At 36.9% G+C, this 19,642-nt stretch overlaps 1 protein-coding gene across 1 annotated transcript; it reads right to left on the reverse strand.

Moving 5' to 3' along the window:
- Nucleotides 1-3,738: 3,738 nt before the first annotated feature.
- Nucleotides 3,739-16,054, reverse strand: LOC123877007 (transketolase-like protein 2). The gene is made up of 14 exons (XM_045923485.1): nucleotides 15,849-16,054; nucleotides 14,441-14,558; nucleotides 13,377-13,594; nucleotides 12,262-12,412; nucleotides 11,011-11,238; nucleotides 9,971-10,158; nucleotides 8,956-9,027; nucleotides 8,235-8,358; nucleotides 7,284-7,432; nucleotides 6,962-7,079; nucleotides 6,700-6,811; nucleotides 6,160-6,279; nucleotides 5,354-5,645; nucleotides 3,739-5,214 (listed from the first exon to the last, which is right to left on the reverse strand). The coding sequence occupies exons 1-13, from the start codon at nucleotides 15,944-15,946 to the stop codon at nucleotides 5,473-5,475; spliced, it is 1,869 nt and encodes a 622-aa protein (XP_045779441.1). The 5' UTR covers nucleotides 15,947-16,054; the 3' UTR covers nucleotides 3,739-5,214; nucleotides 5,354-5,472.
- Nucleotides 16,055-19,642: the final 3,588 nt, after the last annotated feature.

Below are 19,642 nucleotides of genomic sequence, written 5' to 3' on the forward strand. Positions count from 1 at the left end.
AGCCAAAGACTAATTAAGCTACTAAATAAGCGCTGGTGGCTGAATGTTGCATTTATAACAATTGCTGCCTATAGTGAGACTTATTATTTGGACCTGTGTTCTTCAGCGTTTCCGTCCATAACACTGAACTATTGTATTTATTGATTTGTACAATTTTAACATGGTTTTAGCGAGTTGAAACATGAGAGATTGAATGGATAAGCTTAAGCAATGAACTTACAAGATGCTATGAGTAATTGTTTTGTTTTGTGTTAAATTGTAAAGTCTCATGCCGAGATCTATAGAGCATACTTTGACATCGCTCAGACTTAAGTTTCAGTTAAAACGAGACAGATTTATGCCAGCGGTATAACGCTATCTCGTTTTACCAGTGTCTTAAGTCTGAGCAAAGTCAAAATGCGCTCTATAGATCTCAACCTGAGGCTCAAAGAAATTACGCCTTCTATCAAATTTCTTAAAATTAAAAAAATATTATGTACCTAGAACACAGATGCCTATAATCTATTTTTTCTTAACCTTAAAACTTAAAAGGTAGACAAATAGCTTCTCGCTGAAAGGCGTAAGAGACGCATAGGAAGTTATTGCCGTGAACTGACAATGAAACCATGATACGAGTGAAAAATCCAGAAGGTCTAAAGCGCCGGGCTAATAGCGTCGCTTACGTGTTTCTCCGAGGTTTCTGTGATTTGTTTATCTTTGAAATCAACTAAGGAAAACTAAAGTATAATAATTTTAATTCATTATCTTGTGGGTTGACTATTAACTGTACTTTATACAGAATTAAATTAAATTTTGGAAAACAAAAATCACTAAGGCTCTTGTATTTATAACTTTACTAAATATAGGATAATTTATTTTATTATAATAAATACATAATATCGGATAGACTGCCTAAGCCTAACAGAAATACTAACATCTAGTCATTTGACGCCTAACTAAGTTGTTTGTTAAAAGATTTGTGTCGGTTATGAATGCCTTACCTAATTGTATAATACCCATTGCCCCTACTACGAGTGTTTCTCAAAAATTTTGATGATTTTCGCTTATTGTTGTCTATTCATCTTGATTCATCTCGATAAGCAGGAGCTCCTTTAAGATTTCGGTAGGGGCGCTGGTTGAAGATGTAAAAACCAGTGAACGACAAAGCATGGAAATATCGGCCGTTTCACTATGGGTTCGTAACGAAACTACCGTAGTGGGCGGTGCATTTAGGAGTCTTCAATTTGAATGCAACTTTGTAACTGTCACTTTGAATTAGCTAACACGTCAGCGGCCATTGTCGTATGGCACAGCAGGAAGGTTTATTGTTTACGGTGATAAAAGAGGCTACCTACGTGTTTCGCGAGTTTGTAGTATATTTTCGAATGGCAATTACAAAATTAAAATTACAATGGAAAAAACGCGGTTTCTATGCTTTGTCGTTTACTGGTAGAAAATGGAAATTATGTATCTGTCAACTTTTATCTCGAAACAGGCTAGAACGAAAGCTGTGATTGGCTTAGTTTATGGTGTTAGTTGCAACTGTGCATTTTAACCAATTAAATTGATTGCAATTATCACATTGTAACAATCAAACTTTCGAACTAGAGTTCCTGATTACCGATATATCATTCTGATATACACATATTCCAAATTCCGGATCTTTGAATGGTTGTGTACTAGCATGAGTTAAATAGATTTTTTTTTGTGGAAACTGTATATACAATCGAGTTGTTCTAGTCATTAATCTGTTAGTAATTGTAAATACTATTATATTAAAGTTAATATTATGTTTGTACTGTTACTTATTTATGAAATAAGACTACATTTTGTACTCAAATAAACTTTATTAAAAAGAAAGAGAAAACTCAATATTTCTGTGATTTACACAAAATGCAAAACAACAGGAATGTAACGTGGAACCAATAAAATGTTTAACAAATTATTTCTTTGTTTGTCATTTACTTTATAAGGAAGCCCCTTACACGATCAGTTTTAAAGTTTTAACTACAAAATAATGGACGGTAAAAAATTTACCGTAAAATATAAGTCGCATTACGTACACAACGCATTTTTTAGTACTGAAAATGTGTTATTATTCAACCGCAAATGATGATGTAGTCTAATGCCGAGATCTATAGAGGATACTTTGAATTTGCTCAAACTCATAACACTGTTAGAACGAGACAGCAATTTATTGCTGACAGAAATCTATCTCGTTTTAACGGACACTTAAGTCTGAGCAAAGTCAGAGTACGCTCTCTAAGGTTGAAATCTATAGACCGCACTTTGACTTTACTTAGACTTAAGTATCAGTTAAAACGAGACAGATTTATGTCAGCCGTATAACGCTGTCTCGTTTTAACAGTCTGAAGTCTGAGCAAAGTCAAAGTGCGGTCTATAGCTTCCACTCTTAGATGGAAGCAGGCTAACCTAAATGCGTTCCGCACAGCTCGATTTAATGTAGGTACTACGCGGTTTATATTACGCAATATTTAACCTTCTTCCAAAGAAATTTAATATAATAATGAATTTATTTAATGGAATGAGAGCATAACTCAAGAATTTCTAACTATTGCTAGTTAGTAGGTAGTGTAAATATAAAAACCTAAAAGGAATTTAATAAAACTGCCGAGTCCTTGTTCCAACAACGGTGGACTGAATTATTAGAAAAAGCCGAAAGAAAATATTTCGTAATATAAACATACAGTTAAACTTTAAATAAATTGATTACACTAGATAACATGCCGTCCTTTTCTATCAGAACATTGTGAAAAAGATGGCACTAGTGCTTTCAATTTAGTTTGAGTTTTAAAAATAGTCACTGACGGTTCTAGAAGTTTAGTCCCTATAATAAAAGTTCAGTTTTTTGTAATCGTCAGCGATTTGTATTGATTTGACATTAATATTTGACAGTAAATACAGATTTACAGTACAGATTTATCCTTACAACTAACCCGGTACAATATTCCAAACTGTAAAACTTGTGCAAATGTAAATATAAAAGGCACTTATGGCTGGAGATACTATTGAAAACAAAATAGCATAATATAGTGCGTGCGTCTCGCTTTCGCAAATGCATCTTATTGATATGTGGGAGCGAGAGAGAAGTATATATCACCATAGAATCCCTTTGATTGCAAATTTTAAAGCCCATTGAAATAGGACTCATTTGTTTTTACCCATATTTTTAATTATTTAGCACAATATACTATGCTATCTTGTCTATGCCCAGCCTAACTACACTATAAAACAATAGAACTCCAACTTGCAGTGTATATAAAATATATGTATAACAACCATAAACGATTACAGACAAACTTCAGTGAAATATTCCAAACATTTTCTTCTTAACAGTATTTTATTTTTGTAAAGGAACTTTTGAAACCATAGAGTAAAGGAATGTTTTTTGTTTAGGAATGAAATTAGAGACTATTCTTGTTATAGTACCGAACGTAATACAAATATTTGTTAAAAAATTGTACATATTTTTGCACAAAGTATTTTAATAGCCCCATCTTTAAAAAAAAATGTTAATCATCATGACTAATATTCCCCTTTCCTCTCAAACCTTATTATCTCTTCCTTATTCCTTGCCTAAATTATAAAGGAAAGCTCTGCTGAAAATTCAGCCATCAAGGTAAGTCAGGATTTTTCTTTTTATATTTTGTATTGATTTAAAAACCAATTTGTACTTGAAAAATGGCTAAAAAGATATTTTTCCCAGATTTGAAAACCTAACCAGCACAAAATGGAAAGGCTTATTCTCTTTCTGAACTGTTCGGTACTATATAGACCAGAATAGTCGCTATAAAAGCCGATAGCTCTATGGTGAATGTGGTAATGTTACAGTTCTTACAAATACTGGTAGCCTACCCAGCACTATATTCCATCCACGAAAACAATTTAGTATAGTATCTCTGTTACTTAACCCCATGACAGAGACAACGATCTCAGACATTTTGAGAAACCAACATATTTGAATTGAAATAATTTATTTGTTTGAATATGGGATGACAATGTGTTTACAATACAGAGTTGAACCAACACATCCAGTCAGGAAACCCTGACATACAATTTTTTTGATAAGGTAGGTAAAAACATTGGTGAATTTCAAAAAAAAATTTGAAATTCAATTCGAATTCGTTTCGTCTGTGATTGGTCAGTGGCTCAAAATGGTTAACGCCCACTGATATTTTGGTCTCTGTCATTCGTATGGGATTACATAACAGACAGAGCGCTATACTAAGTTCTTTCCGTGGATACAGTATAGTAGGTTGTCTACCTTTAGATTCCTAATCACAAGCTCAATTTCTATAGTATCACACATCATCAGCCTTATATCAATAAAATATAAATGGGTATCCAAATCATGATTTTTTGATTCCCCGACATAGGCACGAAATTTAAATCGGATTTTCTAGCGTGTAGCATCGTACTGGAACGCTAAATCACTTGGTGGCACAACTTTATTTTTTTTCGGATTAACGCCGGAATTTCGCAATTATTTCGGAGATTCTTTAAATAGAGAACAGTAACAAAACCACTGAATTAAAAACTAATTAAAATTCACTGTTTCTTTTAAACAATTAAACATTCAATATTTTAATTGATTTGAAAAGTTAACGATATTATTATTGTCATCTTGTTACAAAAAGAACTTCAAGTAAAAAATAAAATAGAAAACGAGAGATGCTTATAAACTATTCAATAGTAGTTTTTGTAACAAATGAATTGATTTATATTAACAGTTACTCGTAACATAGCTCAGAACTTGATCTTTGATTCATAATTCATAGAAAAATAATAAGGAAAATTATAGAGAACTACCCTCCAATTCATAAAAAAACGTTAAGCTTTGAACAATCAATAAGGATCAATTTATCATCAAGGAAACTTATCTCTGTTTCTCTCATAAAAGATAACAGGCAGAGAGAAAGAGAGAGATAACAGTTTACGCGATATAGAGGTTTTTTTTTATATTCTAGACCGCAGTGTTGTGCAAGCTGAATTGCACTTTATTGCGTTGTACAAGAGTCGCTATTAATTTAAACATCTTTGCGGAGTGAGCTTTCTGTTCCTGGAACCTATTAAATATTCTTTTTTACCTAACCATCACAAGTGGCGCAGTCGGTAGGTAATGCCCATTTTAATTTTTTTATTCAAATACAAGTTAGCCCTTGACTGCAATCTCACCTGGTGGTAAGTGATGATGCAGTCTAAGATGGAAGCGGGCTAACTTGGAAGAGGTATGGCAGTTTTTCATGAAACCCATACCCCTTTGGTTTTCTACACGGCATCGTACCGGTAGGGGTTTGGCATAACCTGGAAGGGGTAGGGGTATAGCATAACCTGGAAGGGGTAGGGGTATGGCAAAACCTGGAAGGGGTAGGAGTATGAGTAACCTGGCTATTCAGATTATTTGAAAGAAATGAGATTTTTTAATGAATTGGAGGGTAGTTTAGTTCATTAGTTCATTGACCTGGTACACATCTACGCCTTGAGAACTAGCTTGGCCGCGTTAACGATGTGCGGGGCGGAGATGCCGTACTTGTCCAACAGTTCGTCCGGTCCGCCCGAGCGTGGTACTTCCTTGACGAAGAGGTGCTTCACTATGACGTCACGCTCCAAGGCCAACGCCGACATCACTGCTTCGCCCAGCCCACCTGGAGATAACGGTTATAATGATAACTAAATGATAAATGATTAACATCATCATCAACTGATAGACATCCACTGCTGTGCAGCGTTGGAAGACCCAGTTAGACAAACATACTCTTTTTCTGATTGCGAAATGTAGAGAAAATTTTTAACATCAAAAACTTCCGTCTATAAACCTTAACACTTGAACATAAACTTTGATAGTGATTACAAAATATTTACATTTGAGACCTTTTGTCATCGACAGTAAATTTAAAAAGATTGGAAAAGATTTATTTTTTATGAGAACATAAATATTTATTCTAACATAACACTTAACAGCTGAGAAATGTCTCTTTCAAACAAAAAAAAACTGAAACAAAATCAGTTCATTCGTTTAGAAGTTACGATGGGTCTCTTTTTGGGTCAGGGATTAAAAATTAGAGTAAATTTAAATAGAGACGTCTCTATTTTTCGGGTCACTTGTGAAGCCCTTATTACAATTCCTGTACATATCATATCGTTGATGTGAATACATACCGGCCTGGTAATGATCCTCCACCACCACCACTCGTCCGCCGACGGCCTTGGCGTGCTTGCGCAGCGCCGCTTCATCCAAGGGCTTGATAGTGAAGGGGTCCAGCACACGCGCCTCTACACCTGCAGTGCCACAATAATAGTTTCTCTTAGCTTAAATACTAACTAGTAGCTTGTCTGGAAGACCAAACCAAACGAGGGAGGGAGAGGGTAGACAGGGTGTAACCAGAACGCTAGCAAAATACGAAGACAGGTGACAGTACTGATGATTATTGATAAGATAGATACTACAGAAATACACGCGAAAAACCTGTATTTTTTAAAAGTTCACAATATATTGCAAATAAAACATCTGACTGATATTAAAGGTCAACTAACGTTGCGTAAATGGGTCACTCGTACATGCCCGCCATACATTGCGGGTTTGAAAAATCAGTAAATACAAGATATTAGGCACAAGAGTTTAGGTAGTATAATAATAACGCTAAGTTTATGCTAGCGTTTTGATTACACCCTGTATGGAAAAGTAATGTGTCCACGCACCTTCTTGCGCGAGCGCAGCGGCGGCGGTGAGCGCGGCGTGTAGGGTAACGCCCGCGCCCACCAGCAGAACGCGGTCCGAAGCACCGCTTCGCACTAACTTCGCTTCTCCCACCTGCATAATAACCAGTGATCTGTCTGAATCATCATCTCAACTCCTCGCCGGCCAACTACTGAGCACGGGTCTCGAAAACATTATCGAGAACACATTTTTCATTTAATACACGACTACGAAATGAAAAATTGATAATAAAAATGTAGTTACCTTGAAGACGGTGTCGTTGTCGTAAATGACAGCGGTGTTGGGACGAGACGTGCGCAAGTAGCAGATCCCGCGCGTGTTGGCCGCCAGCTCCACCGCGCGCTCCGTGGACACTGCATCCCTATGGAAACAAACTATTTGTTATCTTCTTAATTGATAACATTATACTTGATCTTCACATGGCTATTTAAAATTACACGAAAAGTTTGAGCACAAATGAATCTTGAAGGTTTACTCATATTAAAACTTGAAAAAATTTACAAAAAAGAGATCAAACAAAGGCGTATGTGACATTGGTGTTATATGGTCAGTACTCTGTACTCACGAGGGGTAGAAAACTGTGGCGGTAGGCACTGCTCGGAAAAGCGCCAGGTCCTCCAGCCCCATCTGTGAGGGTCCGTCCTCGCCGATGCTGACCCCGCAGTGGGACCCGGCCAGGTTGATGTTGCTCTGGCTGATGGCGCCCATGCGAATCTATGAGGAGAGATGGGGGGCATTTCAGTTATGTACTAAATGACTACTACGAGAAAACGTAAAGACGAGGAGGCAATTCACTTCGTACATTTCTAGGGAATTTCAACTAAAATACAAGAGAGACAAGGAGCCAAAGGATATTTCGTTCTTCAAGGGTGTTTATTTAGAATTCAGAGCAAGGCAAAGGATTGTAAAGTAGAATCCTGAGCGTAGCGAGACATTCAATATACGTCGCTCTAGAACAAAATATAATTCTGGTCTTGCTATCACCTAATGCCAATTTTCGTTTTTCGAATAGGTATGATGAAAAATAATGTACATAATATTATGTTATAATGAATAAAATGTTTGAATGCTACTGCCCACGTCGACCAACAGTGGTCGCGTGAGTACGACACACAATTGATTTTGCACATATTTTATAAAATACACAAAGCAATGTATTCTAAAAATAAAATGAGTGCTGAGATTAAGATTAAAAACACAATTTTTATGTATACAATTTTCAATATCATATCACTATTGTTACATATTCTTACTTTTGACCAACATACGCCTCTAATTTTTCGGAGTTATAATATGCGATTTAAGTAATAAAATATCACTTGCTTTAATGGTGAAAAAAACCATCGTGAGGAAACCTGCATGCCTGAGAGTTGTGCATAATGTTTTCAAAGCCTACCAAGCGAAGTCTACAAATCTGCACTAGGCCAGCGTGGTAGACTATGGCCAAAATCCTTCTCACTCTGAGAGGAAGGCCGTGGTCTGTAGTGAGCCGGCGATGGGTTGATGATGATGATACCTGGTCGAAGGTGCGCGTGAAGAAGGCGGCGAAGGTGGACGCGAAGACGACCGCGCGGTCGCGGCACGCGGCGCCCGTCGCCGCGCCTACCAGCGTCTGCTCAGCGATGAAGCACTCGATGTACCTGCCGGACAAAATATCCCATGTATTCTTTCTTTGTCTTCTTCGTCGTATCACTCTTGGCAGAGCGGTCGTGGTCATCACGAAGTAAAATCTTTGGAGGGCAGATGTTACACGCCACACGAGCATTTGCCACTACTCCCTGCTGGCTGGCAGCCTGGTACACTCATGCAAGGCGACCTTCCTCGCCCTCTGGTGCCCTCCACCTTGCTTTGCACGACAAGACGCTCGATGGAGTTACCCTCACGCCGGGAAACTATCCAATGAATTTCAATATGCGATGCTGTATTAACGCCGAAAGCCGTTGTTTAACGCAGAGTTCTTGGAGTATAGAGACGTTGGTACGAAATTCTCTTCTTTCTTTCTTTTTACTACATAAGTATACAGGGTGTAAGGAACATGCAAGCGAAAACTTAAACCAGGGGTTCAGACTTCAGTACAATATGACTGAGGCTACACACAGAAACAATCTATTCACATTTTTCGTTGAAATTTCAAAAAGTCAAAAAATTCCTACCAGATTTTTAAACACATAAATTCACACGAAACAGTCGCCGGCATAAACTAGTATCAAATTAACCTTAAAGTAAATTCCACTCACCTGTCGGGGTAAGCGTTACGCAGCTTGTCACTGAATGTGGAATTTTTTGTGTCACCATCCATAGCAATCACTCTGCAACAAAATTGATGTATGTGCAGTGAAATGGCATAAACGACAAATTTCACTAAACAAATCTAGTGATATCATAGATTACTGAGCATAGTTTATGAAATGTAACAACAGACTGAACTGACCGATTTTCTGCTTCACAAAAACACTCTAGAAGTAAATTATAAACATACCTATTTTATTTAAGGCCACCATGGTTTCTTAATCTACCAAACAAGTAACTCTGGTTCACATACGGATCTGCTCATTTGTGATTTGATCCAAGCATAGCTCTTTCCATCGACCGCTTAGTGACTCTGACCTTTCTTGTGAAGCCCATAGTTAGCGACTATGTCTCTGATCCATATTATATTGTTATTACTATTGCTCCAAGTCTTTATAGAATATCAACTATTTACATCAACGCAAAAAATAAATCGATTGGTTTGTCTTATAATATCAATTAACATTTTGTCTGGATGCTACTGACCACGTTGACCGACAACGGTCGCGTGAGTACGACACACAAGTTGCTGTAGCACGCGACTAAATAAAATACACCATTCTAATGTATTTTGAGTGAATCGTCAGTGCATGAGATACAGTTCAATATTTTTTTAGGCCAACTTGCTCTACCGACTTGGAAGCTACAGAAAGAAGCCAGTAAAAAACTGAATATTACAATTAAATGCGAAAGTGTCTGTCTGTCTGACTGCTAGCTTTTCATGGGCATGGGCCATCAAGTAAACTGATTTTGACGAAATAGGGCCAACTATATAAATCAAAATTGCCCAACTATTTAAATCAGTAACTTATCATCAAACGTTGAAACACTGGATTGTGACGTCACAATGTGTGTCTCTCAATGGGGGAGGTTCAGGCTTGTGGCTGATTGACAAGTTCTTGATCTGGCATTGAAGATGCTGAAAAAAAGTCCCACGCATATGTTGTGGTGGCACCTTATTACCTGAGGTTGGTATCCGCGATCTTCTTAAGCCCAGTGCCGTAAGCTAATCTAGTGGCCACCAACTCCCCCTTTTTGTACGCAGGGGGGGAGGAGAGAGTGATATCACTGATGTGCACTTTGGGTGCCTCTGCTAGGGGAGGTTGGGGCTTGAGGCTGATTGTCGTGTTCTTGATCTGAGATTGAAGGTGCTGAAAAAAGTATCGAGATTAAAGATTGTTTCCCCTAATAAAGATATTAAAGATGTGTATTGTATACATTTTAGAATTCAAAACAAGGTAATAGAAATGGTGTTTGCTGTTCAGCACCGCACAATATTTCGCCGAGTTTTAGCTACTTTATAAAATAACGTAATAGTTTATTACCAAAATTTTACGACGTAAACCTGTGATAGAACTGTTCAAGCCGGAAAAAAGCAATTGCCGGCCAAGACTGTGGTACTTTTTTCTTCATTTACGAGAAATGTTTCATAGCAGTTTGTATAGCTAACAAACAACATTTATTTTTATAATTAACTAATTTCCTAATAAGTGGAAGAAGAAATTATAAAAAACAAGTATTTTTGTCTGAATGCTACTGCCCACATCGGCCGACAGCGGTCGCGTGAGTACGACACACAAGTTGCTCTAGCACGTGACGTACAGAAATACATTAACTGTAACGTATTTCAACAATTTTCGTCAGTGCATAATATTATGTATAATGAATGATTCAAAATTCCTACCGTGACTGCAGATATCAAATGACATTGATGTAAAACTAGTACTAAGTAGAAGCTTTTTATTTTTACGTAAAACACAAGAATTAAATAGCACCAAATGAAATAAACCCTTTGATGTATGTAGAAGAAACCATTTCGTTGGAAAATCAGTTTTGAGTTTAAATAATTCTACCACAGGATTTGGAGTGTTCTTGAAGAGAAAATGGATGTATCAATGTACATATTATATGGTTCATTTTACCAAACTGATATAACTTGTAAGCGTGTTGCATTAGACAACTAGCGCCATCTATTATGGGACTTGTACACTAAAGTAACCTACTTTGATAATCTTGTCCCCCTCAGCACCAAGAGCCTTCCCGTGCCAATTCTCTTTATCCTCGATGCCCGGGAAGCCTCTGCCCTTGTATGTCTTGGCAACCACGGCTGTAGGCTTGCCCGATACTGATGCTGCTTCGTCAAACGACTTCACCAGTTCGGTGACGTCATGACCGTCTACCACTAGGGTGTGGAAGCCGAAAGATTTGAGGCGAGCGGCGTATACATCCATCTAGAAGTAAAAATACATTTGATTTTCAAGCTATGCGCGTTTTAAGCAATTAAATATCACTTGCTTTAACGTCGAAGGAAAACATCCTGAGGAAACCTGCATGCCTGAGAGTTTTCCATATACTCAAAGGTGTGAAGTCTGCCAATCCGCATTGAGCCAGTGTGGCAGACTATGGCCTAAATCCTTCTCATTCTGAGAGGAGACCCATTCTCAGTAGTGAGCCGGCAATGAGTTGATCATCATAGAGCTCTTCTGCAAGCTAGAAGTACACATATACATATTACACAAACACTAAGCGATAAAGTTACGTAAAAGTCAAAAGGTGCAATGTCAGCTGTTATCTCTTATCAGCATTGTGGAGATGGCGGGCTGGGATGCTGTGGCGCAACTTGTCTACGAATATCTATGAAGGATAAGACGCTTTTTATTGCGCTTCAAAATTGACACAATTCCTTAAAATTAAAGGAACTCAAAACTACCGAAAAAAACGGTCAAGTGCGAGTCGGACTTGCATACGAAGGGTCCCGTACCATTGTACACGAAAAAAACTTTAATTTTTTTTAAATACGGTTTTCGGATATTCCCTGTGCTAAAAGAATACCTGCCAAATTTCATGATTCTAGGTCAATGGGAAGAAACCTAGTTTTAGATTCTCTTGACTAGTCTTGACAGACACGACAGGTACACCGACAAACAGATGGACAGACAAACAACGAAGTGTTCCTATAAGTTCTATTTCAACCGCGCAGGCTCACACACATTTTTTGTATGTCGCTGCGTATGCCAAATCCGCTATGTATTTTTTAGAATTTGTGTTTGTGATGTCATTATGTGAGGTTTTAAAAGGCATGTAGAAACGAATTCTTTAGCAAGTGTGCTAGTTTAAGAGATAACCTTTTTAGCTGTGTGATTTTGATCTAAAAGTAAAGCAATTTTTTCAAAAAATTAAAGTTTAAGGGTTTTCTTTAGAGAGATTTGATTTTCCACATAGCGGAATTTTCATGCGCAGCGACGTAATGTTACCTGATGCTGCAGGGAGGTGGGCTCGGACTGGCCGAGTCTGTTAACATCAAAGATGACAACCAGGTTGTCTAGTTTGTAGTGGCTGGCGAAGTGGAGCGCCTCCCACACGCTGCCTTCGGCGGCCTCTCCGTCGCCAATCAAGCAGTATACCCTGACACAAGACAAAACCACTTCATACTAGGGTAATCTGTTATCTTAAGGTAAATACGTCATAACATTCCTATGACTAAGCCTGGTTGTAATTTTGTACTGAAATCCATTACACCAAGAAGGTTTTAGTTTATGCTCCTATTGCTGTCTCGTTTCAACGTATGATGGTGTTCCTGTGACTCACATGATTTAAATTTATCTTGCTTTGATGAGTGATGGTCTGATGGTGAGGTGTGGTGATGGTTTGTGGAGTCTTACCAAGTCACTTACCAAAAACACGAACCATATAATAAAGACTAAAATCCACATGCATAGTGTGATAATAATGGCCTATTGGTTAAGACGTCGGCCGTCTATTCGGGAGGGCAGAGGTTCTATCCCAAACACGCATCGCAACTTTTCGGAGTTATGTGCGATTTAAGAAACCTACATGCCTGAAAGTTCTCCATAATGTTCTCAAAAGGTGTGTCAAGTATGCCAATCCATACTTGGTCCGGCAGTGTGGTAGACTATGGTCAAACCTCTCTGTCTGAGAGGTTATCTCCTGTACTCAGTAGTGAGCCGGCGATGGGGTTATGATGATGATTTTAAAGACCACAGCATTCACCATGGCGCCAGAGAGGTAGCCGAAACTTAAATTCCAGTACTTTTCATAAGGCAAGCAACAAGTTTATAAATCTTTAAAAAGAGCAACCGCCGAGTTTCTTGCTGGTTCTTCTCGGTAGGAGAGGCATTCCGAACCAGTGGTAGAAGCTTTTGACGATTCAAAAGTACTTGTAAATGTCTAATTGAATAAAAAAATATCTCTATTTATTTATTCATTGTGTCAATCTACCTAAGATGTATAAGTATGAAGCCACGCTGAACATCAAAAACACTGACCAATTTGAAGATTAAAAAAAATTGTAAGTAAGCAAAAATCACTCTGGTTTCAGACTGGTTACTTGCTAGATTGTAGATCTTACCTATAAGGTGCTTGGTCAAAGTATTTGCCAACATACGCCATACCAGCCGCCACGGCCAGCCCTTGGCCCAGTGAGCCAGTACCAACATCCACAAAGTTCAGTCTGGGTGTGGGATGACCTTCAAGGTCGGAGTCAAGTTTGCGGAGGTTCTTCAGGTCTTCTACGGGGAAGAGTCCAGCTTCTGCCCATGCTGCGTACAGGATTGGAGCAGCGTGACCCTATGCAAAACAATATGTCTAATTCCATATTAAATCTATTTATTTGACTTCTGATAATTCAAAATCGCTCAGTTATGGGCAGGGTTATGTTGGAGAGTTTCAAGTTTGGAGTTGAGTTTGGAGGCAATTTTGGACTTGCCTTTACACAAGTTTAGAAATCTATTAAAATTATGCTCCTGTAAATACATATTACACAATCAAAGTTTATGTAAATGATAAAAGAGCGTGGATTTGACCTGCAGCTCACTCCAGCAATGTGCGGGACTTCAATTACTTTTATACAAGACATAACATTGTATATCAAATCTAAGAAAAGAGCAACCGCCGAGTGTTCTTGCTGATTGTACTGCAAATATTGAATTTTAAGTGATATGCAGACTATAATCAAATAATAACTAACAATTGACAAAAACATACTTAAAGATTAAAAAAAATATTCAATAGCTTCAATATTGCGTGTCATGGGACACCATGCATTTACGCTTCTAGCCCAACACATTCCCACGCCATAGCCAAACAATTATCGCCTTCATGTCTATGGTGTAAAGACATACCATGGCCGCATGCTTTGGTCTGCACAAGGCTTTATACCTTTTCATAATATAGGTAATGACTAATGATGCTTTATAAATATTCTTTTGAATAAAAATGAGAAAGAGATAAGGCCATTGCTGCAAGGTGACATTGGCGTGTCTTTGGTACAAAATAAATATTAATTTTTTATATCAGACTAAGAATAATTAGGGTTCCATACTTCAAATGGAAGCCTTATACCTTCTCAATCGTTCACTCTGTCAAGAACAGAAGTGAGAACGGTTGAGAAGAAGAATGTTTCACATAGTTTACCTTGGATAGTATGAATCTGTCAGCAGAGGGATCCTTGGGTGCTGAGATCTTGTAGCGCATGGTGTGGAAGAACAGCACTGACATGATCTCCGCCATGGATGCACATGATGTGGGGTGTCTGCCAAATAACCACAAAAAGGTGCTTTTAATGGATAAATTACATAAAAAAGCTGTTAGCTGCTCATATGTGCAAGGCCAACCTCGTACCATGGTTTCATACCATTGTACAAGAAATCTTAAACCAGTATAACAAAAATTTAGTGCTCCAACAGCTGTACAAATGATGGACAGCACCATCTATTATGGGATTTAGTAAACTATTTATTTGAGTGAACACAAATTTTCATTTTGTGATACAACAAATTCAGTTTTCTAATTTTTTCCTTTACTTGTGCAATAAAATATTGTAACCTAAATTTCATGATTCTAAGTCAATGGGAAGAACCCTATAAGTTTTGCTACCTCCATATTGACATACAGAAAAATAACAGAGTAATCCTATAAGGGTCCTTTCTTTTGAGCTAAGGAACACTAAATAACTATTTAGTGTTCCTTGTGAAATGTTCTAGGACACCTGACAGAAGCAAAGCTTGTTCTCTGTCTCATTCACTCATGTAGCCAACAATACAATATGTTACCAAATCAAGCAGAATATAGATTATTTCTATATAAGAATCCATAAAAGTAAGTAATTAAGTAAAGCAGATAGATTATTTCTATATAAGTATCCATAAAAGTAAGTAATTAAGAAAAACCATGACCAATATATCTATTTTCAAGTTGATATTTTATTTATAGTACCAACTTACTTGTTACTTTAAGATAAAGAGGTTACTAACCAATAGAGATGATTATAACATTACATAATTGACGCCAATAAAACATAATGATTAGTGAATGACCTTGTAGGCATAATAACAACGGTGATAGCTTAGTGGTTAAGATGTCGGCCTCTTAGTCCAGGGTTTGATCGAGGGCATGTGCCTCAATTTTTCAGAATCATGTGCGTTTTTCAATTTTTATCAGTGAAAAATAAGTATATTGTAAGGAACCCTGCATGCCTAAGAGTTCTTCATAATGTTATCGGGCGGTGCGTGAAGCATAATTATGCAGAAATGATAATTATAAAAGGTAATTATTCCACTGGGAATCGGAATACCTACCTATTTAATTTAAATGCAATGTTGATAAGACCAGGCGACAGGGTCACCCTGCATTCTCAAAGTTCATTGTTAATACTGAATTTAACCAAAACTTGCTATAAAAAGTTAGTACACCAACTAAATTATGATGTTACAAGTAAAAGGATTACATTTGACCATGATTCCATTAAGATCCGGCCCTTAATAACCTTCATTAGACCTTCAATCAAGTGGAAACTTGGTTGAGGTTATATTCGCAAACTTACCCGGATTTGGAGGCATTTGTCGCAACTATGCTGTCGATTCTAAGCTTGTTTGCGATATCCTTTAGAGCTTGAATGTCTACGTTCTTATCGCCCTTCATTTTGATTTATTTTTAACAAAAATTGATATTACACACCACGTTTTAGTCGCACTCCACGCGCGCGCTCACGGAAAATGAAAATACAAGGATAATTTTCAGCTGTCAATGTCAAACGAGTCAATTCACCGGCCGGCTCGGTTTATCGAACTTTGCTTGTGACGTAGATAGTGTTGTCCGTCAGACACATATCGACATTTAACGGAATTTTCCTAATGGAAATTTTTATCATTAATTAATTTCAAAGGACCAAATTACCGATATTTTTCCGTATAATTAAAGTACTTTAAAAAGTAACGTTAAAATAACGATCGATACCCATACCATCCACTAACGTTATCTAGACTAATTAATACCTACCATTTCAATACCGGTAATAGTAACAATACTTTTACTGGTAATTAATTATATGCCTATTATTTAACGAATATCTTACTAAAGAGTAAAGATAAACTATAATAAAAATTTTACTGGTTTTGCACTTGACGTAAGTATGCTTCATGTTTTGAAAATAACAATGTAAATTAAATGCATATTACTTTTAACTAACTTCATATACTATAGTGTAGTATACTATAATTTACTATACTATACTATAGTAAAAATAAAGGTGAAACATAGGTCTTTAATGTGTGGAAATATGTATAGTTAATACGAAATACTTACTTAACAACTGCAATTACACTTACGTTTAATTACTCACTAAATGAACAGGAAAGTATTAATAATAATAAAAGATCAGTTTCACAAAAATTATATTCTTCATATTAATTAAATAAGTTACATCAGTCGACTATGTACATATCGATGACATTTTAACAATATTTCACATCCCTATCATACACAGATACAAAAGAGTACTAAGCTACAAAAGCGACAATGTAGGTAATATGAAGGTGGTCAAATATAGAACTATATTATAACCGCGTCGGTATCATAGAGTAGGATGTATATAGGGTATTGTGATGGTCGGTATTGTGATGGTGATGTTACCATGTGCAGTTTCCTAAAGTCCCAATATATTTTATTATATTATCATTTTTATGATGAACATTATCCGATGAATAATAAAGATGACAAAATGCTATATTACGTGCTAGACCATCATACATTTACATGGAAATACTCAGGCACTTTATTAAATATACCAATTACCAACTTGATAGTTAAACAACTCCAGTGTTAACGGGCTTTGCAGGTAGGTAGGCTAGCTAAGCACATGCAACAGCCAACAGCTAAAGTCATTAAGGCTGAGTAATTTGTCAGAGCAGCAAGTTAAACAGAGATTGATTAGGTAAGTTAAGGCCGACCAGTGTAGAAAGACGGGTGCATAAAAACTATGTGAACGAAGTTTGTGCCGCAAAAACTGTCCACTGCTTGCAGCCGGTTAGTTAGCGACTGGCGTCATCTTGTATCATTGTAGCCTAGGCATTAGTGGTCAATATAGCAAGGCTTGGACATAGTGGAATAGTTGCGAAACGGTACCAAAACATTACTGTACCTTAGGAGGTCATACATAGAGCGCACTTACGCGTAATTTGTAACAAATTAGTATGGTCTACCTAGTATCTAACTTTTCCGAGAGATCCGAGATAATTATTATGGTTGCTAACTATGGGCCTCATAAGAAACCTCAGAGTCACTCAGCGGGCGATGGATAGAGCTATGCTTGGAGTTTCTCTACAACAGTGTGATCAAATCTGAAATGAGATCTGTACGAGAACTAGAGTAAGTGGCATAGCTCAACGGGTAGCAATACGATGCTAATGGACAGGGCACATACATATTCCGATAGAAGGTTGAAGTCCCCAGGTGCTATTTAGAACGGCGACTTCAAGAGTTTTAGTTAAAAAAGTTTATCTGATGTAGTGCTTCCAAAAAAATATCTGAAATTAAAAAAATAACTCATTTTTAGTCGTTTTCATAGAGACATCTATAAAAATAACCATTCTGATGTTTATGACGAAAACTGAATAAAATCAACGCATCAACATTCAACGAATAACATTTGAAAATAATAGAACAAAGTAAACGATTGAAACGATCCCGGACCCGATCAAACGCGTTGTGATATTGAATTGATAAGCACAAGAACAGTCCCATTTCTCCTCAACTACAAACTAGGATACACAGTTTTAAATACAAACTATATAACACTTATCGTAACGCAGTAAAATTCAATATTGTTTGTTCAATGTTATTTTATAACTTGGTAAAACCATGCGTCTTATACACACCACTATATTATTACATGCGGTTGTAGTAACCCCTATTGCTATAGTATAAGGTTTGTTATTGTATTTTCAATTGTAAGATAAGTTTGTAAGGTTGTGCGATAAAATAGGGGTGGCTATTTGGTAAGAATCGCTGACGTATCATATAAGGAGACCGTTTCACCTGATACGGGAATGGACGGACATTGTAATATGGATGTGAATTATTTGATATGACATTCTGAACACGACCATGCGTGGAACGCACTTCTTAGTAAATGTGAAAGTCTGTTTGTTCGTTTATTGGTTTCTCCTAATAACTAGGCTACTTTTTATCCCGGAAAATCAAAGAGTTCCACGGGATTTTTAAAACCTAAATCGGTGCTAACGAAGTAGTGGGCATCAACTAGTTATTAATAATAATAATTCGTCAAGCATGCTCCTAAGTTTTTCAATTGATTTCACAATCTCTTCCTTGTAAAATTAGCGGTCATTTTACTTACGTAGATAGGTTAGTTTTATTCATGAATTTGTAAAATCTAGATAGGTACCTACCTATAAAGGAGCTAATTCTGATGTACACTCTCTAAATTAAATAATAAAAAATAAATAATTAATTGACAGCGTTTAAATCCCTATAAATCTACTACTTACTAGATTTGTCAATTTAAAGGATCCGCTGGAGTCAATTTGCTGCGGAAAAGGTTTGGAAAAGGACTTGTCATTCTAGTTTATAGATTTTGTAGACCAAAAATAATCACTTTTGTACAGGCACACGTCTCCAAAAGTTCCCATTGTGCTATTTGCTACGTCATAATAAAACGTAGCAAGAGCAAAGATGGGGCGAAATAGCGCATACACCACCGTCCAGATAGATAAATATAAAAACAATAAAACTGTGTCTATGGGCGGGAGAATGGCCGCGCGGACCGGGGGCTGTAGGGTGACTATGAAAATATTATGTAGATACCAGAACTTTGACAACGGACACACAGTTATCATATTCATTTTTATAGTTTACTAAGTAGCAATTGACCGACATTACGTCTACGTTTGGGATTAAATGCGAATAATAATATTATGTACTATCTACTTTTACTTGGCTAAAACAATAATTCAACGGTGAAAACTTATCATCTTGGTTTTTCTGGGTTCTGTAGGTACCCGAAGGGTCCATCTATCGGTCTGTAAGCTGAAATTGTAATTTCGTGAACCGTATAATAGGTAGAGTTGAAATTTTCACAGGATGGGATGAATTTTCTAATGCCGCTATAATAAGAAATAATAGAAATTTCGAAATGGCCGCGATGAAAATTAAAAAAAAATTTAAAATAGCTTAAACGAGTCCGACACGTACATAACCGATTTTTCTATTATTAATTGTTATAGTGGCAAGAGAAATACACATTCTGTGAAAGTTTTCACCATCAAGTCTCTACCTATTAAGGTTCATGAGATATAACCGCTTACACACAGACAGACGGAG

Source organism: Maniola jurtina, chromosome 22, assembly GCF_905333055.1.
Source record: "Maniola jurtina chromosome 22, ilManJurt1.1, whole genome shotgun sequence".
Classification (NCBI taxonomy): Eukaryota; Metazoa; Arthropoda; class Insecta; order Lepidoptera; family Nymphalidae; genus Maniola; species Maniola jurtina.